Source organism: Elgaria multicarinata, chromosome 2 (assembly GCF_023053635.1).
Source record: "Elgaria multicarinata webbii isolate HBS135686 ecotype San Diego chromosome 2, rElgMul1.1.pri, whole genome shotgun sequence".
Lineage (NCBI taxonomy): Eukaryota > Metazoa > Chordata > Lepidosauria > Squamata > Anguidae > Elgaria > Elgaria multicarinata.
This window is the reverse complement of record NC_086172.1, coordinates 162,534,617-162,559,718: the sequence shown is the minus strand read 5'-3', so window position 1 is coordinate 162,559,718 and position 25,102 is coordinate 162,534,617. Positions and strand designations below refer to the sequence as shown.

Below are 25,102 nucleotides of genomic sequence, written 5' to 3'. Positions count from 1 at the left end.
TACTATATAGAAAACCATCATACCACAGGTACATCCCATGGCCTTTTCATTTTACTAATGGGCAAATCTTTTCCACCTCATATTTATTTATTTATTTATTTATTTGTTATATTTCTATACCGCCCAATAGCCGAAGCTCTCTGGGCGGTTCACAAATATTAATGTGCCTTTTTATTATTTTGTTAAACTAATGATTCTTGCTGTTTTATAAAGCTGATTTCTAATCTATTCCATGGATGCATAAATATCCCAACTGTTCTGCTCTAGGATTCCTACTTTGAACCTACCTCCACACCCAGCCATGTAAGTGCTAATTACATGGATTTGGTTGAAAAGTTGGCTAGCAAAAGGCTAACTTAAAGTTAGCCCTTTGTTTTCCCCTCTGTATTTTCCCCCTTCTCTTTCTCTTTCTGCTAGAACAAGTGTTGTAGCTTTTAAGTGTTTAATACTGATTATAGGCATCTATGGAGATGTAATGACATTCACAATACTTCTCTCATTTTGGAAACATATGGGGAATGTAGATACATTCCCAAACTTGTTTAGTGATTTTAAGTACTTTGGCACTCAGGCTTTTGAAAGTGGAATCTTGTTTTATGGTGTCAGCCAGAATCACAAGCCACTACTGAAAATTTGACATTGCTATGATGTTGTTTCTTTTTAAACAAATCAGCTAAATGGTTTTATTTATAGGGTTAATGACCATCTCTCCCAATAGTCTGTGCCAGGGTTTCAAGTCTGACTGGGTGAATATAACATATATTTTGTACCAGACACACTTGTAACAAATGGATTTTGTATTTGTGTGGTGGCAGAGGGCAGTATCTTGCTGGGGTGAGTCAGTCTTTGGTGCCATTGTTCCCAACTATAATGCCCTTTAGATGTTCTCCCAGCTTATCCATGGCTGGGAGAATGTCTAAAGGGCACCCACATTTCCAGTGATGCATAATAGGCATCTTGGTCTCCAGAGCTAGCTATTAGTACTGATGGCTTTTTGTTTTTCACTATGCCAATGACATTCCTGATGTCTTGTCGTATTAGTTTTGTTCCACAATACATTTGTTGCAAATGTGTTGTTGAGCTGTAAATTGTGTGTTAGTTAGTATTATTAGTGAATTATTTAAGTCTGATGTGACTCAACCTATTTAACTTCGTTAAGGACTAGGATAGAGGTTAGTGGAATAACTTCATATTTATGTAATCAGAGTGTGAGCGAATGCATATACATTTGCTTATATTCAGTATGTCTTAACTCTCTTTGATATCTATGCTATCCATTCTTAAAGTTGTATGAAGAAACAGCGCCATAGACATCCAAAGGTCCCAAATGGTCAAATAGAAAAACTGGAGTGCATGTGAAGTTGCTTCCACGACTGTGATTAATTTTCCATCATGTAGAGTACATAATTTATTCGATTATATTTTTTGTTAAAAAGGGAAGACATGCAAGTAATCTCACTTGGAGTCTGTCTGTTGCTGGCTAAGTTCATTGCCTATAGAAGTCATTCCCATTGACTTCTATAGGCTATAGAACATTCCCATTGACTTTGGAGATCACAATTTCATATCCTGAATTAGATTTTCCTCGTATTGTGGTCCAAGACAGAAAGTTCTGCTCTGGCCCTGGTTTAACTTAATGCAGAAATGTCGGCTTGCAACTCTTGTGATTCAGATGTCATGAAATCATTTGCCAATCATTTAATGTTTTTCAGCTCTTTGAAGTGAAATAGATAGTATTATTCCTTAGCACTGAAGGCCTCATTTTGTGAAGGGATACTTTTAGTGGTGGGTCTTCCATAATGCACTGCCCATCCCTAAGCTGTTTTCTCTCTCTCTCAAGGCCTTTCTCAAATCTGTCATGACATTCTGGGAACTTGGGTGGTTTCAAACAGATGGCTCCTAGCGCTACTAATCGGAAGGCGTTGTGGAGCTATTCCATCTTTTTCTCATTAATGGATTTTCTGCGGTCAGAGAAAAGATGAAGGAAGTTGTGGGAAAATATGGGAGAGTTAGAAGTAGAAGACAATGTCATGTAGACATCCCCACCCCATCCAGGTAAAATTCCATGTATGAGGCAGGTTGATTTCAGCATAAAAGCCTCATCTGGAAGTACCCATATCTCTACCACCTATGTCCCCCCACTTCATGGCATATTTTCATTCCATTTTAAATACTCCTTCCATATCAATCATTTTAAAAAGAGCACTGTTGGATCTGACCAGAGTCTCATCTAGTTCAGTTTCCTGTTTCTAACATTGGCCAGCCAGATGCTTCTGGAAAGCTCCCAATTTTCAACTTTTCTTCCACATCATATCTTAATTCCCTAGTTTCCCTTAATTAAACTATTTAGTTTTTAAAAACAAAACCCTTCATACCTCACACTTCTTTCTGAGATCATAGAATCATAGAATAGCAGAGTTGGAAGGGGCCTACATGGCCATCGAGTCCAACCCCCTGCTCAATGCAGATCCTTTCCCTCATCCCACTTTTCAATCTTGAAGAGTTTCTAGAACAAGCTTGCACAACTAGTGAACCCCAATCTGAATGCAGCCATTAGTGCAGAACTTTGGGGCAGAGGTCCACTCAGCAGAATGAGTGGGAGAGCCACAAATACAGCAGGAATGGATTACCACATTTTAAAGTAAGTGTGATAAACCGCCCAGAGAGCCCTGGCTATGGGAGCGGTATATAAGTTTAATAAATAAATAAATAAATAAATAATAGCATTATGTCTAGAGTCCAAAATTATCTAACTGCACCATTAAATATAGCCCACTAACCATCTGCCAAGCACTTAACAACTCTCTATTTCTGCAGCCCCAGGCAGCAGGAAAAATAGATTTACCAAGCCCTTGGTGGGTCACCATAAGTGGCTAGTTGGACACTTGACTTGATGAGTCACAAGATGTACAGGCCCATTCCAGAGGGCACTAGCCTTTTGATCCTAAACATTTGTGCTAACTCACTTCCTTGCATCATTTAAGTAACGTTTCTTCTATGATACCACAGTACTTTGTCAGTGTTAATGTAACATTATGTTTTGTGACCTCTTGTTTGTACAGTCGGTGGCTTGTATCATTTCAAATGTATATTACAGAGAATCATAGAGCTGCAATATGCCCAAAAGATATCAGGTCTAAACTGTACCAAGAGAGAGCCTATCTGTCATCCTCCCAAACCCTCAGTGGAGCAGAAGGTGTGATCAGGAGCAGAAAAGGTATAGCAAAACTATTTCAGAACAAATAGCTCTAGATGACTCAAGTAAGTCAAAAGGAGATCTTTGCTTTTTACACAAGATCAGGCCATCAAAAGATTGATATTGAGTTATTGGAGGCTTGTTTCCCACTACTTTTGTGAACTGCCCAGAGAGCTTCGGTTATTGGGCGGTATAGAAATGTAATTAATAAAATAATAAATAAATAAATAAATAAATACCACAAGCCGTGCTGCCCAGGTTCAGATGATACAACAAGCTGAATACAGGCAGTGATTATGGAAATCACGCCTGAGACACACTATGATTTAAATAAGCCCCCATAGCTTATTTTGATTATGTGAACCAGGTCAATATGTTTAAGTTCTTGTAAACATAGTCATGTTAAAGCTGCTTCACGGAAATAATCTACTTGTATCACAATAAGGTGATTGTGTCCTGACATAGCCCCAGTAATGTACCAAATGGTTTAAATAAGGCAGAGTACAAATCCTGATTAGGTATAAATCCTAGCATTGTGTGTTTAACTGGTTTGTGGACTTGAGAGTAAATGGTACACTTACTTCACTTTTTTTGTACTGCACAGAAGTGTTGGGGATATCAGAGGTTCAGTTTCCAGATCCTTATGGGGGATATAGCCTTAAAATAGATTGCCAGGCAAATGCTGGGTTCCCTCTAGTTTTTATTCATTGAGAAACATGAAACCTTTTCACGGTTTAATTCCCTTCTCTTTAATATCAACTGGTCTTATGAGAAGGCTTGTTAAACCACTGCTTTCAATTAAAGCATTTTAATTCAATAATAATTCAATTAAAGGTGTGGTTTTTATTGAGCATCCACACTACCATTATTGGGGGTATTAGAATACAAAAGCATAAGTGGGAGCAATTATATGAATGCTCGTTATGGGGGGGGGGAAGCGGTGGAAGTAGCTATACAGGAAGCAGATACATGTCTGCTCCTGAGCGGTAATAATAAACATGCCCTTGCTTTAAAATCTCGCAAGTTGTTATTTTCTTGAATTTCTAAAGCTGCAGTGAAGCAACATTAAACTCCCTTACGTTTTTATTACCTCTGTTCCAGCATTGTAAAGCAAACCTGCAATGTTTTGTAAAAGAGAGCTAAAAAAACGAGTTTTGGTATATATGCCTTCCAACTGTGGCCCACAGAAGAGATGGGAAGAAATACCTGTGACTAGTTGCCATTAGTTCTTTCCCTGGGAAACCTTCTCCTGCTAATGTACATAAATTATAATTAATTGTGTATGTGCTATGTAGGAATGCTTTTTGGAATTTTAAGGACAGTAGAAATTATGAACCTTTTTATGTTATATTATCCTTCCTTGTATTTTTAAGGAGAAAAATGGTTTAGGGGGAATATTAGACACTAGTTTTATATTAAATACTTTACTTTATATCTATTAAACACAGGAAAATTTTTGGCAATACAAAATTAAAATCATACCTGCCTTAAATCAGTTGCATAATTGTGAAATGGTTTTGCTTCATCTGCATGTAGCAATTCTAATGCTGCTCCAAGCAACATTTCCCCCTCCTCACACTATAATATGCAAACAATTGTGACTTTTAATGGATCCCATCTTACTTGCATGTTTGGGCTATATCTGTATGGAGGCTTCAAAAGTTACCATTTAAGCTTTTATTTCTAGAAGCAGGAGAGCAGAAAGTTATATCACCTGAGAATCCTGACCTGATGTTGCCCCATCTGTAGATTGCACTGTAATCCTAGCCCACGGTCTACCCTTCTCTTCCTGCAAATTGGCATAGGGTATGTTCATTGGAAGGATCTCCAAATCCCACTCCCCTTCCCAAAGGCATATGCCCTTCATGTGCATTCCATGTTCCTGGAGTGGTTGTACAAAAAAGTAGCCAAATATGTAGTCACTCATGACTTCTGTAAATAATCTCTCCATTTTAAAATCTTATTTGAACTATTTTGTGTTTCCCCCCAAAATGTGATGTAAATAATCAGTATTAAATATTGCCTATATGAAAAGGATTTAATTTGTGAAAGCATGAAAGCACGTGAAAATGAGCGGAGATTGTTAAACCTAGGCCAGAGCAAAGCAGACTGCTCAGTGAGGGGTGGGGTGGGGAAGGACAGCAGAAACTCTGAAGGGTGGAATTTGTTATACCTTATTTGGTGAGTGCCCAGTGCAAAAACTGCTTCAAGCCCAGGACAAAGCCACAGTGAGAAACTGTGCTGTGTGTGGGAGTACTAACTTCAGCTATGCTTTTGCTTTGTACCTCTCTCTTTTTTTTAATGCGTTCACATTTTGAACATAATGTCACCCATCACAGAGCGAGGAAGAGAACAATTATTTATTTTGAGAAAAAGTCTACTCCCAGAATAGGCAGGTGGGTTCACCAAATGCACAGTCTATAATTACTTGCATAGGTTTAAGTGATAGGAAATTCAAAAGCTCGTTATTTAATCTAGCAAGATCCATTTGTTAGAAGCCTAAGTGCCGCTAAAATAAATATCTGATCCCAGTTATGTGCCAGAAGTGAACTGGGTGGAAAAGGCCTTGGGGCAAGGGATTGATATGACCCACAGGCATAAATTCTTCGGCTGCTAGATTATGGATTAGCAGTTGGTGGCCCTTGACACAAACCCATCTCCTGAAAGGGGTACCATCTACCTTCCTTTTGTGAAACTAAAGGCAAGTGGAGGAGGGGTTGTTATGTGGAAAGATTGGTGGCTGCAACCTCACAACATCAGCAGGGCTCCTGAAAGTGGCCAGCCAGTGAAAAAAAAGCTGCTGATTAGGACTTCACTTATGGGTCTCTATGCTGCCCTTGTATTTGGTGTTTCAACCACATTCTGACTCACAATGATATTAAAGAGTCTTTGTATTCCAGGACCTGGAGAGAAATACCATTGTAGAGTCGTTGACCAACCTGACATTCCAGTGCATATATGATTATATCATTTGAATTATCATTATTCGATGAAGATATGCTTGATATCATTGTACATTGCAAGTATTAATTAGAGCCGCAGTCTGTCGTATTCTGTTAATGTGGGCATGGGTTAAGAGGAATCATTCAGTGTGTGCATCAGAACGCTGACAAAGTTTGTTGTTAAACAGATTTATTGTGAATGTGCAAAAACATTTAATAAAAAAGAATAAGGCTGTACAAAAGTGAGGAGGGGGAAGGAAGCATAAGTGACTCCTCTTTTCATGCTTCCACCATAACATGTTTATGGAGAACTTCCACATCTTCCCTTGGAAATATTATTGAAGTTGATCATTGTATCTGGTGTTGAAGTTTCAACTTTAATGGGAAGCATTCTAGCAAACTCATTCTCAGAGTTTGGATCTTTGTGTAGTCAAAACAGCACAATTCATGAATAAGAGGGAAGTATTAGCAGCTACAAAAAAGTAGTTAAGGGGGTTGAGTATGCTCAGTAGGCACAGAATGCTGAAAGACTATTGTGTGAGGAGAAAACGGGGGAATGAAATGGAGTATCCTGGAAGAGGGCATGGCTGGCTGGCTAGAGCACAGAACAGGAGCATTTTATTGCAGGTTCCACTTGTATTGATAGTAAGTGCAAATGGCTTGCACACCCTCTTTTCCCCATTTAAGTGTAACAAGCAAAGCCACATTCACAAGGTGGCCATATATCAAATCTGTCCTTATAAAAAAAATGTTTTTCAGGGTAGACACTTTGCATTATTAACTTATAAGGGATCACTTTATAGCAATATCTGACCGTTCCGGAGCATTTTAAAAAATACTTAGCAAGTTTTAGCATATAAAAATGTTCGGAGTGGGTCTTCAAAGACTTTTTGACATTGTTCTGTTCTTAAAAGTGAGCATTCACACTGCTCAGGGCAACTTCGAGGCAAGATAACCATGAAGTGATAATATGGAAATGAACAGGTTTTTTTATTATTATTTAAGTATATAAAAAAAATAAAGGGGTGTCTAGGGAGAGCCTTTGAGGATTGTGAAAGTGAAGCAGGGAGAAGAAGAAGATATATATATATATATATATATATATATATATATATATATGAGAATCTGTCAGTGCCTTGGTAGCTGAGTAGCCTGCAGTCAGTTTTGCCATTGTGAACAGGGGGCTGCCAAACAGAAGAGTTTACGGGCATGAAAGTGAAATGAAAGAAAAACAAAGGGAAAAAGCTGCTACTGTTATGACCGATAACTCGTCATATCACTATGTTATGCCAGTAATACACACTAATAAGCTGGTTTTGAAAGGGAATCAGGAAGCAGAAGTGAAATGGATTCATTCTCTTGCTTGCATTTCACAGAGGTTAAATTTTTTTTAAACGTAAAGTATAAAAAACACACAAAAGCATCTCAACTGTATAAAACATATGCCAATGGCTTGCTGGCTGCCATTTCAAGACTATTTTTCCCCTTTTTAAATAATCCATTAGACTGGCCTTGGTTTTCAGCTTAGCTCATAACACACACACTGCTTTTCTTGAGGTAAACCTCTTTCCTGTTAAATGAAGGTTTGGGGTGGGGTGGGGAGTAAGGGAAGAATTCTGTTACCAGGTGAGCCAGTTTCTGAGAATATTGAGGGAAAACAGATAAACAGGAAATTGTCTCTATGACTTTAAAGATGGAAGACTCAATCAGCTGTGGGTAATCAATCAATTAATTAGTGTGTGTATAAAATGGAGGTTAGGGTACTGAGCACTCTTTATCTTGAAACTATATGACCTTGTAAGATTCTGCTCTTCGGTTGCTATTAGATCATACTTCAAAAACAGAGCTTTATTAAAGTCCATTCAAGGGTGAGCTGAGGTAAAACATATTGTTAAAAAAAGCTTTTGACAGAATATGCTATATATTTTAGCCTGCCTCAGTGATTTCTGTCACTTTTTATACTACACATTGTGTTGTTTAAGAAATCTTAAAGGTCTAGACTTTTTTTGTCACATTTGGTCTGAAGAAAGAAAAAATTAACTATAGGAAATAATAATCGGAACATTGACTGTTGAATTATCGTCAGAACTGACATAAAGCACCCTCTTCTCTCTGCGAAATGCTTCAATTGCTACGTTGAGTTTAAGGGGCACTTTCTTATACCTTGGTCTATAATATTGGTATAAATTGCTGCTAGAAAGCTTTTAATTGTATCTCTTGTTCTTCTGGAACAATATTTACTGTTTTGAACCAGCAGTAATAGTCATAGTTATATTGCAGACTGCCCTCCAATATGATGTTTTTGGAGGGGATCACCTTTTCACTGGGGCTCTTAAATCATATCATTGTGGGAGTATAAGGTGGCAAGAGAAACTCTTAAGTTCCTAAAGTGTGACTAATGGCTTAATTACTGGAGTTGCCCTAAAACTATTTGACTTCCATTTTCCCCAGCTTAAAACCTTCTTTGTCTATCGCTGACTGCCTAGTGTGGCCAGCAGTTTGTTAGGGCACAATGGATCTTATGGTGCAGTAGCATCTGCTTGGCAACCTACAGCTCACAAGGTTGCTGAATCTGGCCTGTGGAGGAGGGTATGATATCGTAGAGGCTATCATCCTCACCACCCACCCAAATGATGGGAGTGAGGCCATTTGCACATTCAGACATGCAAATAGCCCCACTCTAATTTATTCTGTGTTGAATGTCCTAGTACAGGCATCCATGTTCAGCATAATTGGCACGTGCCAGAGCTGATGCTCTGGAGGAATAGTGGTGGTATGTCCAACCACAGCTGGACATTGCCATTTTCTTTCACCTTCTGTGGATGGTCCAATGGGACACAAGCCATTATGGCTCCTCTTTGCTGCTGCCAGGGACAGATAGCTGCTTTGAAAAGTGGTATGTATTTTTGTGAAGCTGGAATTTAGCTATATTATCTAGGAATTTGCCAGGATTTGACTCTCACAATGGAAGGGTCCACGTTTAAGATTCTGATGAAAAGTTTGCATTGTATGTCCAAGGATGGAAAAATCATGAATGTGGAGTTGCAGCTTGTCCACACCTGCCGTTTATAAAATTCCAAAGCAGGAATGCTTTTTAAACTTCCATTCAGTTGCTGAGAGGAGAAAATAGGAGATTAGAAAGACAAACAAGCAAGTCAAGGACTCTAGCTTTTCTGAATTGAATGATGAGCTGCTCTTTGAATACTTTTATATGGAAGCACTTCAAACACTGTCCAATTAGAATGTTTGACTGGAACATGGGAGAATTGCATTCCAGACCTGTTTTGGGGTGGTCCTGGCAACATTATAGGAACAGGGCAGGGATCAAGAGTAGGCATGGCCGGGCACCTGCCCAGGGCTCACACCCTATATGCAATGCCAGCTCCAGGATTTTTAAGGCTCTTGGGCAAGACATCTGCAATGTCCCCCCTCCTTCTCACAGCCATTGTCACCAGCTGCTATTGCTCCACATTTTCTTTTTCATCATTGCTAGCAGTTGTTTGGCAGGCAGAGAGCTAGCAAGCAAATCAGCGGTGGCATCAATTGCTCCTCTTTCTCACTATGACCTTTGTTTGGGCCAGAGCAAGAGACAGGTGAACCAGCAGGCTGCAATTGTGAAGAGGAGGAACAACTCCAGGGGGCTCTTGACAGCGTGGAATATACCGAGCTACCTTATACCAAGTCAGATCATCTAGCTTAGTATGGTCTACAGTGACTGGAGTTCACCTCTGTGTTACTTTTCTGATAGTTTTTCCCTCTTTCTCTCGTTTTTCTTCTACAGGTAAAGATGAGCCTTCAAGCTATATTTGCACAACATGCAAGCACCCTTTTAATAGCGCTTGGTTCTTGCTTCAGCATGCCCAGAACACGCATGGATTCCGCATCTACCTGGAAACAAGTCCTTCAAACAGCTCCCTTACTCCACGCATCACCATCCCTCCTCCTCTGGGACCCGAGACTGTTGCACAGTCCCCGCTGATGAATTTTCTTGGCGACAACAACCCTTTTAGCCTCTTACGAATGACAGGTCCCATCCTGCGTGATCACCCTGGCTTTGGTGAAGGTCGGCTCCCCAACACACCTCCCCTCTTCAGCCCACCGCCTCGTCATCATCTGGATCCACATCGCCTTAGTGCCGAAGAAATGGGGTTAGTCGCCCAGCATCCCAGTGCCTTTGACAGAGTCATGCGTTTAAACCCCATGGCAATTGAGTCGCCAGCGATGGATTTCTCCAGAAGGCTTCGAGAGCTGGCAGGGAACAACTCCACCCCTCCGCCAGTCTCTCCCAATCGCAACAACCCTATGCATCGCTTGTTGAATCCTTTCCAGCCAAGCCCGAAATCTCCTTTTTTGAGCACCCCGCCATTGCCACCGATGCCCCCAAGCAGCACTACGCCTCCCCAGCCTCAGGCTAAAAGTAAGTCCTGTGAATTTTGTGGGAAAACATTCAAGTTCCAGAGCAATCTCATTGTCCACCGGCGCAGTCACACAGGAGAGAAGCCCTATAAATGCCAGCTCTGTGATCACGCTTGTTCCCAAGCCAGCAAGCTAAAACGCCATATGAAAACACATATGCACAAAGCTGGGTCCATGACAGGGAGGTCAGATGATGGACTGTCTGCTACAAGCTCCCCTGAGCCTGGCACAAGTGAACTCACTGGAGAGGGACTAAAGTCCAGTGAGGCAGACTTCAGGAACGAGAGTGATCCTTCTCTAGGCCATGACAATGAAGAAGAGGAAGAAGAGGAGGAGGAGGAAGAGGAACTGGAAAATGAAAGTAGACCCGAGTCGAGCTTTAGCATGGACTCAGAACTAAGTCGTAACCGAGAGAATGGTTCCAAATCGCTGCCAGATGAAAAGTCCCTAGTCCTAGGAAAAGTGATAGAGAATGTAAGCCTCGGTACCATTCAGCAATACAGTGACATGCTGGCTGAAAAGCAGAAAAGGGGCGGCTTTATGAAAAGGTCTTCAGATCAGCGAGATCTTTGTCCTAGAGACCTTTGTCAGAGAGACACAGGCGATGAAGACTCTGTTGCAGGAGAACTTGACCGCACTGAGGAAGGGACAGTCAATGGGAGAAACTTTGGTCCAGGCGAACCCTTTCCAGGCCTGTTCCCTCGCAAGCCCACCCCCATCACAAGCCCCAGTTTAAATAACTCATCGAAAAGAATAAAGATAGAAAAAGATTTGGACTTGCCACCAGCAACAATAATACCTTCTGAAAATGTTTACTCGCAGTGGCTGGTAGGATATGCAGCATCAAGGCACTTCATGAAGGATCCATTTCTAGGATTCACAGACTCCCGACAATCCCCCTTTGCAACTTCTTCTGAGCATTCCTCAGAGAATGGAAGCCTGCGTTTCTCCACTCCACCAGGTGATATGCTGGATGGCGGTCTCTCAGGGCGCAGCGGGACGGCGAGCGGAGGCAGCACGCCCCATATCAGTGGACCTGGCCCCGGTCGACCCAGTTCAAAGGAAGGACGGCGGAGCGATACGTGCGAGTACTGTGGCAAGGTCTTTAAGAACTGCAGTAACTTAACGGTGCATCGCCGGAGCCACACGGGAGAGCGGCCTTACAAATGTGAGCTCTGCAACTATGCATGTGCCCAGAGCAGTAAGCTGACGCGCCATATGAAAACACATGGCCAGATAGGGAAGGAGGTCTACCGCTGCGACATTTGCCAGATGCCCTTCAGTGTTTACAGCACCCTGGAGAAACACATGAAAAAGTGGCATGGCGAACACTTGCTGACAAACGATGTCAAAATTGAGCAGGCAGAAAGAAGCTAAGGCCCCCGCTGGGTTAAAATCAGGGGTCTAGGTAACATTTAAGTTGTACAGTTTAACTATTGCCAACTGAGAATAGCTGACCTAACTTGCCTCCATAAACATAATTTAGCATAACTATGGCAGGTGCCAGAATTTGGCACTTAAATATAACCTGTGTCTACAAAGTTCTATTAAACCTGAGGATTGGTTAAGGCAGTAAAAATTGTGAAGCCTTTTAACTGTGCAATAATTTCTGTATTTATTGGGTTATTTTGTATTTTTTTTTATTTTTGGCATGTGCAGGTACTTTTTTTAATACATTTTTTTTCATTTTTAGATTTCCTTTACAATTTTTGTTGGGTATCCCATTCTAATTTTCCCCAGTTGTAACCTGAGATTATTTGCATTACAGGGGGAGATGCATATCAATTTAAATTATAATTTTAGAGGGCCGCTGCTTTGTTGAAACTTACGCTAAGCATGTGTAATTTCTTGTGAAGAAGCCATCATTTTAAATAATAATTTTCTTCTATATTTTTTTCTTTTTGCTGGGTTTTTTTAAAAGAAAGGAAGAAAGAAAATCATTTAAAAATTAGGAAATATGAAATAGTACCGCGGATAACAATCTTAAAAATTGTAGCACTTTCTTTTGGATTTGGATCTGTAGCACTGATGATGCCACTAAAAATAGAGGCCTTGATTAAAAAAAAAATACACTTCCTGAGTAGATGTTATGAGAGCTAAAAAGAAATGCGCACAGGTGTTTTCTAAAGGCAGCTATATTCATAAAAGCAATAGCAAGAATTGTGCATTATTAGTAGGGAATTTGTTTTGGTTACTAATGGCTTGTTTTCACCTTTCTGCCATTTTTTAAGGTTCATTAAATAAAGAGAACTTGAGAGCCCTGACCCAGCTGCATGTATAAATTTTAGAAAGCACGACAGAAAGGAAACCTTGCCTGTTTTTTCTCAGACATGTCACTTATTTTGAGGCCTTGTTCACATTACACATTCTGCACATGATAATTGGAGTTATCACTTGATAACCTGAATATGTGATAACTGCTGTAACAACCATTCCATAGCAAATGCAACAATGGACCAATTGATTTTTTTTTAAAAAAAAATTGAACATGAGTTTGTCTAACAAATGCACATACGTGTGTACATATACAAGCACACGCACACACAATTTTGGTAAAGGATTATTTGGATTAGGGCTGTCATTCAATAAAATAAATCTTAATTAATGAATTAGATTCAATTTGCTTATGATTAAAAGTACTTTTGAAGGGAAAAACATATTTTCTTTCATTTTTAGATGGCAAGTTTATATATTACAGCAGGTGCTCATCTTAAAAGAGACATTCCATCCTATGAGAGAATGAAGGGAAAGGGCACTTGCTTCACATGCAAAAGGTCCCAGACTCAAGCCCTGGTATCTCCAGGTAGGACTAGCAAAAGACCCCTGTCTGAAATTCTGGAAAATGTCTACCAGTCAGTACTGAACTAGACAGACCAACTTGGTGTAAGGCATCTTCCTATCTTCCTAAAGGGGACGTGCTTCTTCTGTTATGAGGCCTGCTATCTGCAGTTTTTATAAGTAGTTATATTAAAATAATTAACGTTTCTTTAAAAAAAGAAAAGAAAAATGAGTTGCCCGATTAACTGAGGATGGTTTTGTTTTGTTTTGGCTACAGTCCTTTGCAGACTTACCTGAGAGTAAGCCCCATTTCAAACAGTGTAATTTACTTCTTAAGATCGCGCTGCACATCTGTTAAAGAGGCTTTTAAATCTATTAGCCAAACCATAGATATACTGATACATTATAATATGATCGGTTTTCTCAGGGTGTTGCCCTGATACCACATCAGGCAATTACACAACAATGGGAGATGTTAATCCCTGTGCTTGTTGATGCTCCAGTTACATAAAATTCCCTAAGAATTTCCTTTGCCAAATTAGCTAAATGAACTAAAGAACTCTAACTTACTCCAATACGCTTTTGAAAGGAAGTGTCACAAAAAATTACCACCACCACCCTTAGATCCTTCCATGTGTTACTGTTGGATGCCAACTGATTAGTTAACTGCAATTCTATAAGAGTAGCCATATCAGGGCCAAACTAGATGTTTCTTTGAAAGGTAGCATGCAGAGGAGATGTCCTCTTATGGATTGGTAACCCGTTGAACAAAAAGCAGAATTAGAGCAGTTTAGGAATTATCAGTTCACACAAAGGAGGGATCTAAATGGTCAGTCTCCCAAGATCCATATTGGGATCATTGCTTTTTAAATTGTCTTTAAATCATCTGGAATTAAGAGTGAGTAATGAGGTGGCCAAGTTTGCAGATGACACCAAAAGGTTTAGAGTGGTTAAAACAAAAAGGTAGTGCAAAGAGCTCCAAAAGGATCTTCCCAAATTGGCACATGCAGTTCAAGCTACACAAAATTGCCAAATACAGTCCATCTGTAAAGTGATGGATGTTGAGGGGAGGGAGAGCCTAATTTTACATTATATGCTGAGGAGTGGCTGAGATGGCAGTGACTGACCAACTTGGGCGGCTTTAAAAGAGAATTACGTAAATTCGTGGATGCAAAGGTGATCTATGGCTACTAGTTATAATGGCTATATATTAACTCCACTATTGGAGGTAGTATACCTCCAGATACCAGTTGTTGGGAAACATGAGCAGAAGGCTGTTATTATACTCATGTCTGCCTTGTGGGTTTCCGTAGGCATCTGGTTTGTCACTGTGGGAACAGAATGCTGGACTATTATTATTATTTTTATTATTTATTTATATAGCACCATCAATGTATAGGTCTTTGGTCTGATCCAGCACAGCTCGCCTTATGTATCAGGTTTTCCTCGTAATTAAATAAAGGTGGGGGACAAATCGTATTTGAGAGGGTGTGGGGTCTCTCTGTGGTGCATTCAGAGCAACAAACCCCACCCACCCACATTGGGCTAGATTGCATAGATAAAACATCCCAATTGGCGCCACTTGGGACTTCTTATCTAAACCTTTTAGCTGTGCAGTGGTCAGTGGTCAGGGTGGGGGTTCTCTCTGATTGTGCTATGAAGGAAAGAGATAAGACTCCCCTCCATGCATGCTGCATTCCAAGCAAAATTTGCCTCACCATCTGCCCGTAATTAATTAGTGGAAAACTTGATATGTAGTTGCATGCTGTGTATCAAATGAACATCTCATTTGTCCTGAGTTGTTGCAACAAGAACAAGGAGACCATCATGCCACCATAAAAATATAACAAATCATAATAGGTGCCCCAATACTTGTTTTTCTTTTTTCATCAATATGGTGTCTTGGTTAAAATTAATAGATTAGTTAGACCAGAAGTCCTATTAGGTCTAATTTCCCACCACAAGGTGAGATCATCCATGCTCTAGCCTGTCCCAATCAACCCACAAAATCCACATCACAGTGTGTCTCCAAATCATGTGTGCCAAACTAAATACTTGCCCAGGCTCACTGGCCAAACTACCCTACTCCCAATATGGCAATCATATAAGATTGTTCCAAATTCAGACCTAGAAGGAAAAATGTTTTAGCTCCAGCTCCCCCAAATTAATTAACAGCACCATAGCAAAATACTCCCAATATTTTTGTGAGCCACTCTCAGATCTTCACCCACGTTTGAGAATCACTTTATCCCTATTCAGACATTAGTTTCTGTGCAATCGTAATGGCATCGAGAGAAGGGAAAGCAGGGCCCACCAGCAAGCTCTCCACCATTGTGTCTCCTGTGGGCCCTGCCTCCCCGCTGCCCATGTGTTAGGGAACCATCTGTAGAGGGGAGTCTGCTCTACGTGTACAATCTCCTTCCCTAATGTAGAACTCTAATCATGCAGGGTTCTAAATCACAGGAGACCCTATGTGCATAGAGGAGGCCCCCCGTAGACATGTATCCTGCTCCATCCCTCTGCACAATCATAATTGCATGTAGTGTAACATCTCAGTAGGGGGTAACTTTTACATATTTCATGTTAAAAAGGCCACTCCTTAAGAACACCTGATTTAACAATAAGACTGCTCAGTCCCTAATTTTTTGTTGCTCAATATTCAAGAGATACCAGCTGGCATGACACCTTCTTGGTTGCCTTACTAAAGTCAAGCCAAACATAGTCCACCACCAGATATGGTGGTCTACAAAAGCTTGCTGTTCTGGTTGCTTGCCTGGAGTCCAAAAACAGAGATTCTCAGATAATGCACAATTGTGTTATTGTAAAGAAAAAAAGGCCAAAATCTGCAGACCACTCCCGTTTAGAATAGTGCCATTTAAGTAATTAGAAAATATTGATAAAAATGTCTGTTTAAGAAGGTTTGAGGATTGCAGCCTTTAAAAAGGTATTGAAATGAAAGTGTAGACACTCTGCGTATTTGAAATTGCTGAATGTGAGGCCCATAATAAACAATGTTTTAGATGAAAGAACTCATAATTTCTTGATTTAAAAACTTAATGAAGAGCTTTGACATACCTATATTGGATTTGCCTAAATTTCACTTTTTTAAAAAATTTGTATTTACAAATTATTTTCCCTACATGCCTGCCAGTTCTACTTCAATTCCAGTTGAATTTTATACATTTCTTAGGGTTACTGGATATCCTTTGTTTATATTGCATCTCTTATTCCATTAGGCTGCATAGCATCATCGAACACAATAGAAGCTCCTTCACTGGGAATGCTGAAAGGCCCTTTGAATTTTACTGAAGACACCAGATCACTTCAGTGTTATTTCGATTTGAAACTGTTACTTGGCAGCCCTTTTCATTCTGAACCTTCTCATGGCAAATGATTGGATTAACCCCTTGATGGAGTCAGTGAAGTCAGTGCAAAGGCATCTATAGATCTACAGCTGATAGCATTCCTTTGGAGAAGGAATAGGCAAAAAAATTGTAGATTAAAATTAATAACTTTAACTGATTTTCTATTATTTAGCCACATGTTTCTTCACGTGTGAGATGGCTCTTCTGAGAAATGCTAGGGGAGGTATAAACATCCTTTTGAACTTTTTCACCTCCTCCCAGTTCAGCGTGTTGCATGTTGGCTGGGCTACAAAATCTATGTTTCTCTTCATACTGTTGTGTTGATTGATAGGCCCATGGAACAACGGGATGTCTCTTATTTTTATGAGCTTTTGGCTTCCATATGTATCTCTCACTTGAGCATACTATGGGTCCATAAATGGCTCTAATCCCTCCTTTTTCTTTTACTCTTCCAATCAGAATAGGTGCCCTCATCTCAGCTGCCCATCTTTCCTTGCATCTTTGTTAATCTTGGGTAGATATGGCATAATTTGAATTGCCCTAATTTAGTCTATCAAGGCAATGAACAATGTTGTAAAAGTTACACATTTTGATTCTGTTGACCCGCACTTTAAAACTTTTCGTTTGCATTCAAGACCAGCGGCTTCTAAACAAGAAATTACAGCATCTTTCTCTTTGCTTGGCCCAGAGGTGGGTGAAACTGTTAAAGGGGGACATCTGAGATTAAGTGTCAGTGTTGCTAAGCGTGGCATTCACAATACTGGCACTATAAAGAAAATAATAATTTATTGGACAGTTTTTTCTACTGCCATTCAATTTGATGTGAGTGCCTTGAAAACTGATCTTCCTATTTGAGTCTCTTGAGACAAATGCAAACATTTTTGTGAAATGAAAAGACTTTTAAAAAAAGTAGAACAAGAAAAGTATGTTCTTTAGGTTTTAAAAAAACAAACAAAAGAGCCACATTTACTTTTAAAAAAAAACCTGGTTGAAGATAGTGGACATGAAAATGCCATAAGACCCAATCAAATGAAGATGTATATCCAGCACAACTTCGGACATTCATTTGCTGAATTGTTCTCAGCCTTTCTCTTTTTTTTCAGGACAACGCTGCTTAGGAAATGGAATGGAAATGATTTACTGCTGAATTAAAACTCAAATGACACAAATTGCAAGTTGTTATCATTGAATGAAAAAAAATTCAGGAACAACGGCTAATTTTTTTAAAAGTTAAATTTAGTGCACTCTGTCTTAAAATACGTTTACAGTATTGAATACATACAAGGGTAAAAAAAATTGTGTGTATGTGTGTTTGAGCAATCTCTCTTTTTTTTTTCAAACTTTGCTTAATAGGTTATTAAAATGCCATAATGGCCATGTGTATATTGTTTTCTTTTGGTGACGGGGTTTTAGTATATATTATATATATTAAAATTTCTTGATTACTGTAAAAGTGGACCAGTATTTGTAATAATGGAGAATGCCTGGGCATTTTACAAAACCAGAAAGAAAAAAAAAACTTTTCTCTTTTTTCCTTGAAAATGTTGCAGTAAAATTTAAATGGTGGGTCTATAAATTTGTTCTTGTCACTGTAACTGTAAAGTCTGAGTTTTAGTAATTTTTTTTCTGCCTTGGGTGTTGAATTTTTATTTCAAGAAAAATGTATAGAAACTTGTATTTGGGGATTAAAAGGTGACTGCTACACCATGTAGAAAAAGTATGTAGAAAAAATGCTTAATATTGTTATTGCTTTGCAGATTAAAAAAAAATCACATTTCTGACCTGTACCTATTTTTATCTCCCCCCCCCCCCGCCCCATCCCCTCTTCTGGAATGGATATTGATATTGGTTGATTCATATAATGTAGGCACTTGCTGTATTTTTACTGGAACTTGTAATTTTTTAACTGTACGCTTGTCCTTTTAAAGGGATTTAATGTACTTTTTTGTTAGTGAATTTGGAAATAAAAATAAAAACAAACAAACAGGCTGCCATAATATATTTTTTTAATTTGGCAGGATAAAATAGTGCAAAAAAATTTGTATGTCAAGACCTTATTGTACAGAAGGAAAAATGAAAGGGTTGTTTGACGACCTGTGGGTAAAAGAAACAAAACAATTATTATTATTTTCTATTATTTTTTCGGGGGGCGGGTATCAGGTTTTGTTTTCTTTGGAGTTTTGTGTTCACAATTTTAGTTGTGTGTATGTATGTATGTATATATATATTTTCTGTCAGAAATGGCCTACAAAAAATGTGCTGTTCCTACAGGGCAGTAATAACATTAAAGCCGCCTGGACCCCTTGTATCAAGGCCTTCCCAGGTATAGTTGAACTAGGATGGCTGGCTGTCACCTGTTGTTGTTAAATGAAATTCAATTTTTGTGAAGACGTTTGACGTAACATTCCACAGATGCCCCCTTTTTTAGACACAGGGAGGTTGCTTTCCCTGACAAATGTAAGCTTTCTAGCCCTGATCCTGCACATGTGTGCTTGAGATATTCAGTGCTACTGGTTTAGAGAGCGCTGGCATCTACTGAGGGGAGAAGGGGCCATGTCCCCCCACTATCACTGAACAGGTGATCGGCACTGTTAATCCTCACTGTGCCAACTCTCTGTTAAGGGAATGTGCATTCGGACCTCAGCTCACCTGATCCTGCAAGGCTTTCTACTATGTACAGCACCCCTTTGTTTGAGTGGGGTCTAATCTGGAGCCCTTACTGGATCAGGGCACCTATACATTATCACCTCCTCCCCCACCCCTTTCACAGCTTACAGATGAAGCTGCTTTAAAAGGGGGGAGGGGAGAAGAAAGATCAGCGTTCTGTTGGTACAACTGTGAATTGGATTGGAGTTTAAATTTTTTTGGTCCAGGCGCATCCCACTTCCCCACCCCACTGTCAGAAAGGGACCATGTACAGGTTTTGCCAGTCTGTGTTCTTTTGTCTGCTTTGCTGCTGTTGACTCCTAATTGTACATTCCATAAATTTCTCAGATATTTGAAGGACTGGGATGAAATTCTGTGCCTCTTCATTAAGCAACAACTGCCCCCCCCCGCTTTTTTTAAAAAAATTCGGTAAGGCAGGCAGGGGAAAAATACCAAAGTGGTGGTGAAGTGCTAGTGATAATTTTAAAGAAAGAGCGTGTAGCAAAGTATGAAAAAATAGCAACAAGGTGGGGGGATGGACGGATACGGACCCCACATTATGGGGTGGATCCAATATCTGCCTCCTATGGACGAGCAGAGGAACCTTAATCAATTCCCTCTCTCCCTGCAGTACCGTATCCCCCTCAAATCTGCTTCAGAGGGTTGGGGGATCCTCTGGAACTGAGGGCTGCAGAGGGACAGGGAATTGGTGAATACCACAGTTTCCTGTTTTCCTCCAGAAGTGTCCAGAGTGGAGCTCCACTAAGGGAATACTCCTGTCAGTGGAAATGAACTTGGATCCAACCCATTATATCAAGTCATGGAGCCATTACAACGTTAGAGACATGTTGGAGAACAGAATTATTTTAACATGGTGTTTTTACTGAAATCTTTGGATGTGGAGTGGTATACCAATATTGTAAATAAATGAATAAATTTGGACCAGCCATTCCTCCATTCCATCTCTTCAAAATTAGGGATACGTTTGCCTTCCTGATGAAAAGAGAACCTGAGAGAGCAATCTCAGCTTCTTATATGTATATTCCACAGTATTCAATAACTCTTGTTTTAGGGAATCCAGTGGGGATAGATTTGGTCAAAGTCAGGCATAGAATTTTAATCCCTAGATGTCGGTTTTGTCCAAAACCAATTCCACTATGAACTGAGTTCAGCTTTCATATTGTCACTATGAGCACCACACAGCCCTTTTCATTCTGGATAAAGTAAGATTTGAACCACCAACAGCTGTCCTGTCATGTGACTTGAATCACTGAGAACCTAAAGCACAAATATTGTGTTCAATGAAACCACGATGACCCCATTCTCTGCCCTTCCTGCTTTTAGGAATCCTGCTTTTTACAAGGCCATAAGCACAATATGGCAGACAAGACATTTCATAGTTACCTCTGCTGTCATAACAATTATTACACTGCTAAAGTCAGCAAAATTAACTGTGTTAAGTCAGAATAACTCCATACAGCAAAGTTCTGTTCCAGTTATAATCAATGGTTGATGCATTTCCGGTGCGATAATTTTTTTTTTTAAAAAGGATGTGACATGAAAAGCATAGCTGTACCCTTCCATTGTAGTTCAGCATTTCATCCTAGTCCTGATAAAATACAGTCCAAGGTTTTGTTTTTCACAAAGCAAACTCATTTTATGGTGCTCTTTGTATTTTAGAACTGCAAAGCAACGTAACGTTGATTTCAGTTGTTTGCATTTGTACCGGCAAGGCAAACTATTTTTATTACCTTTTTCTATTACTTATTGTATGAGCTTTCGTTGTTTACTTGGAGGTTTTGTCTTTTACAACAAGTTTGGAACTATTTATTATTGCTTGGTATTCATGCCCCATTTAAAAAAAAAATGGGAGCACTTTTTTTTATGGATAAAAAAATGTTGAGATGGCAGGAGGTCATTTCAATATCACTTAGTGAAATATTTATTGTTCCTTTTATTCTCTGTACAAGACTTTTGGCCTCTTTTCCCCCCTTATTGTCACACTGTTGAGTTCAGCATGTGTCTACCATTTCATTTGTACGCTCGTTCAAAACAACGTTTGTTCCAGTTTCAAGTTATAAAAAATAAATTGGACATTTGACTTGATCTCCAAATATTGTGTTCACTGCTTATTTGGAATTGGAAGGAGTTCGAACTAGCATGGATTTTTTATTTTTAAAGAATAAAGTTCCAATTCAAGGGGTGGAGGGTGGGGAATCTTGTTAGGGTCACTGCGTAGAATTATAGTATAGTAGAGTCAGAAGGGACCTAGAAGGCCATCGAGTCCAACCCCCTGCTCAGCTTGAGACAAAACATTGTTCTTACAAGAGAGAAAGCACTATTTAAAATAACAACACACCTTCAAGTCTACTTGTCAGATCCTTGTTCTGCCCTTGCTTCTGTGCACAGGCAGATAAAATTTACCACCTTTGAGCAAAGTAAATCTGGTGATCACTTCAAAGTGACTCAGGTAATAAAAAAACCTAAAATGTTTCCTTCTAGTGTAGGAGAGAGGAACCTCAGATCTGCGGCCAAATTCGGCCCTCCTGGGGTTTTAGTTGGACTCTCCAAGCTTCCCCAGAAGGCCATACCCCTTTTCTATGGTCCCACCAATTTCCCCACAACCATTAATCATTTGGTGGTTTCCAGCGTTTTGCACAGTTTCCCCCCCAATTCTAAAATGTTGAAATGCCTCCTCCAGGGCTGAGTTACTGGCAACAAGAGTTTTAAGGCCCCAAACCCTGGTATTTCTTGTATCTTGCTCCCACCCATGCTTTTAGCTCTGCCTCTCTTCTGCTGTCAACCCTGTTCACTACTGGAATGCTTCCCCCTGCCCCCGCCACCCAATTATTTCTCCAAAACAGCATGTGGGCCTCGAGCTGAAAGCAGTTCACCACCCCTGTAAGGGGTCAGTCCAGGTTCAATCTTCTTGGGCTTCATGTTCAATCTCATTACTTAGCACCTCTTGATATCTTACCTTCAGGTACTTCTAGTAAAGTTAGGCGCACAGGAGTACCTGTTGACACTGAGGAGCAGCACTTTGGCTGCAACAAGAATCCTTCTGCTTAAGAACAGCACTGGGATGAAGGAGCAACCTAAAGAAAGTCCAAGAAACTGGGCAAGGAGTGTGGTGGAATAAAGGCAGGATGGGCTGAATGCTAGCAGCTCTCCGGAACCTGAAGGGTGGAATACTGACCATTGTAGAGGGAAAACAGTGAGCTTGAGAGCACTCTGTACATGTGTGTGTGCATGCTGCCAGAGGTAGAAATATGAATATAGTGGGGTGTTAAGAGAACCAGAGATCATTGATTCACATGAGTAGCCCAGAGGTCAGGAATAGATAGTTTGTGGAACATCACCCACATGCCTTCACACTACCTGCTCCTGGGTACATCAGCCCTAAATGTCGCAAGCAAAATTAACAGCACATGGTGAGGACACTTTCTGAAGAAGGTAAGATGTGAATTAGGCTTTGCTCCAGCTTGTACATGCTTACCTTGAAGTCACTATTTTAAATAGTCGTGGGTCTTGGGGGTTGATTCACACAACCATCAAGTGTGTGTGGCTTTTGAAATCGTGTGTCAAGTCCCTAAACACAGTTTCAGCCATCACAAATCACCTGAATGTGTCATGAGCAGGGAGATTACATTAATTTCACCAGTGTGGCTTGATGGAGTCATTGTAGAGGAAAACTGCCAGACCCTCTTGTGAACTTCAGAAAAAAATTCCCCAGAATCAGATTTCAGCAAGTCCTCCTTAGTGTTCACATCTACAACAACCCACAAACCAAATTTCTGCAGTGTCCCCAAATCATGTCCTTATTATTTATTTATTATTCATTACATTTATATCCCACCTTTTTCCCGCCAAGGCAGCGTACATAATCCTCCTCCTCTCCATGTTATTCTCACAACAACAACCCTGAGAGGTAGGTTGGGCTGAGAGTAAGTGACTGGCCCAAAGTCACCCAGTGGGTTTCCATGGCTGAGTGGGGACTAGAACCTGGATCTCCCAACTCCCAGTCCAACACCTTAGCCACTACACCACACTGGCCCTTATTATGAAATGAGTTTGAAAATAAGAGTTAAGTGCTATATAAATAAATAATAAAATAATAAGTGTGAAGATTCACACACACTGTAAGTTTTTAAAGAAACTTTTGGGACCTATTCTGTTTACTTCCCCCCCCTCTCTCTCTCTCTCTCTCTCTCACACACACACACACACACACACACACACACACACTAGCTACAACCTATCCTGTTCAATTTGGGTGTTTTCCTGACATGAAAGTGAGTTACGCTGGAACTTGACAGCCTGTAAAAGACACCCAAATAAGGCATCCAACCTGTACTTAAAGGCTTTTCCCACTTTTTTTTTTATTTATATAGTGTTGTACTTACAGAGGGAAGAATCACAGAGATCAAGCATGCACATGTATAGTTGTATGTGTGTACACACAAAATTGTATGTGTGCATGCAGTCCTGGTGTTTCACTGTATGTACACAATTAGAATGGCAAGTGTATGAACTGGCCCTTGGTTAAAGAAGTATTGAAGCCTTTGCTTAGCTCGATGCACCACTGCTGACTTTGTTATTGTCATGTGAAAGCTTGCATATTCCTTTCATGCCAGAAACTGATCCCGTTTGGGGGCAGGGGGAATCTATTCCTTGCCAGATATGAAAGAGGTATTGCACGACAACATGGGGATCATATTTTGAATTCAAAATCACACGTGCTTGTGCTACAGAGACGATTCTGAGATCTGAATTCAACTAAGAAACTGAGTCATACATGCAATGCACACGAACAACAAAGGTGTGCAAAAAGAACAAAATATTTGCACTGCTATTAATTCTTTAATAATATACACATTTGCAGACAATTTCCAAGGCGGGGGGAGGTGATTTTCTATGAATTATTCTACCAGCTCTGCTAAATAGTGACCTTTAGTTACCAAATGACATCATGTATTCTATTTTTCTGACAGATGACAGCCTATTCTGTTCTGAAAAAGATCCTACATGTTGAAGATGATAAAGAGCTTAAGAGTTCATATTGTGCATCCTGCAACCCAGGCAAGGTTTCATACAGTATATTCCCTGGATGTTACCTTTATGCAGATAGGGTTGAACATATTTTCACTACACTGTAGAAGTGTAAAAATGTAGGATCATTAAAAAGATGGGTGACCCTATTCTGTCCCCGACTGTTTCCTATCAACGAGAGCCGCAATAAGGGAGTCTCCTCTTGTAAAAGATGCAAAGGGCTTGGAAAGAAATTGGAGCCATTGAATGCAATCTGAAAGTATCTAAAGAAATAGAACGCCATATGATACAGTCTTAAAAAAACCACAAAAAAGAGAGGCACATCAGCTATGTGTTATAATAATCTCCAATGAAGTAATAGCAGTAGAAAAAGGATGCGTCCAAAATTTAAAACAAAAGGGGTGTGCGTGCAGATATGGTTTCCCCCTTCGTGCCTATGGCTTACCTCCCTGAGTAGTCTTGCTTCTCAAGTGCTTTATTCCCATGATGCAGTAGTGGTAAATTTTGACAAGCAGGTGTTCATCGTGACAGTCTGCATAGCACGCCTTGCAAGGAGAGCAGAAATTCCAGCAGTGGTGTTTATCCATGTCAACAAATTCATGTTAGTTTTCATCTCCATAACTAGCAGGTCTTTTAATTAGTCTTTGTTGCCCATTCAAGATCTCACCACCTCCAAAAACTGCATTACAAGAGGGAGCATGTTTAGCCTG

The 25,102-nt window shown here is 40.0% G+C and overlaps 1 protein-coding gene across 5 annotated transcripts in view; it reads left to right on the top strand.

The window, feature by feature from the left end:
* The window catches only part of BCL11B (BCL11 transcription factor B), a 166,999-nt gene extending 147,143 nt beyond the window's left edge, over positions 1 to 19,856 (top strand). For 4 of the 5 annotated variants that reach the window (XM_063118037.1, XM_063118034.1, XM_063118036.1 and 1 more), the window contains one exon: positions 9,920 to 13,006. In XM_063118037.1, the coding sequence (XP_062974107.1) occupies positions 9,920 to 11,931 (2,012 nt within the window). In that variant the 3' untranslated portion in view covers positions 11,932 to 13,006. Of the gene's footprint in view, positions 1 to 9,919; positions 13,007 to 16,568 lie in introns of those variants that run through there. The other variant, XM_063118035.1, reaches the window with a different exon arrangement.
* The last annotated feature ends 5,246 nt before the right edge of the window (positions 19,857 to 25,102 follow it).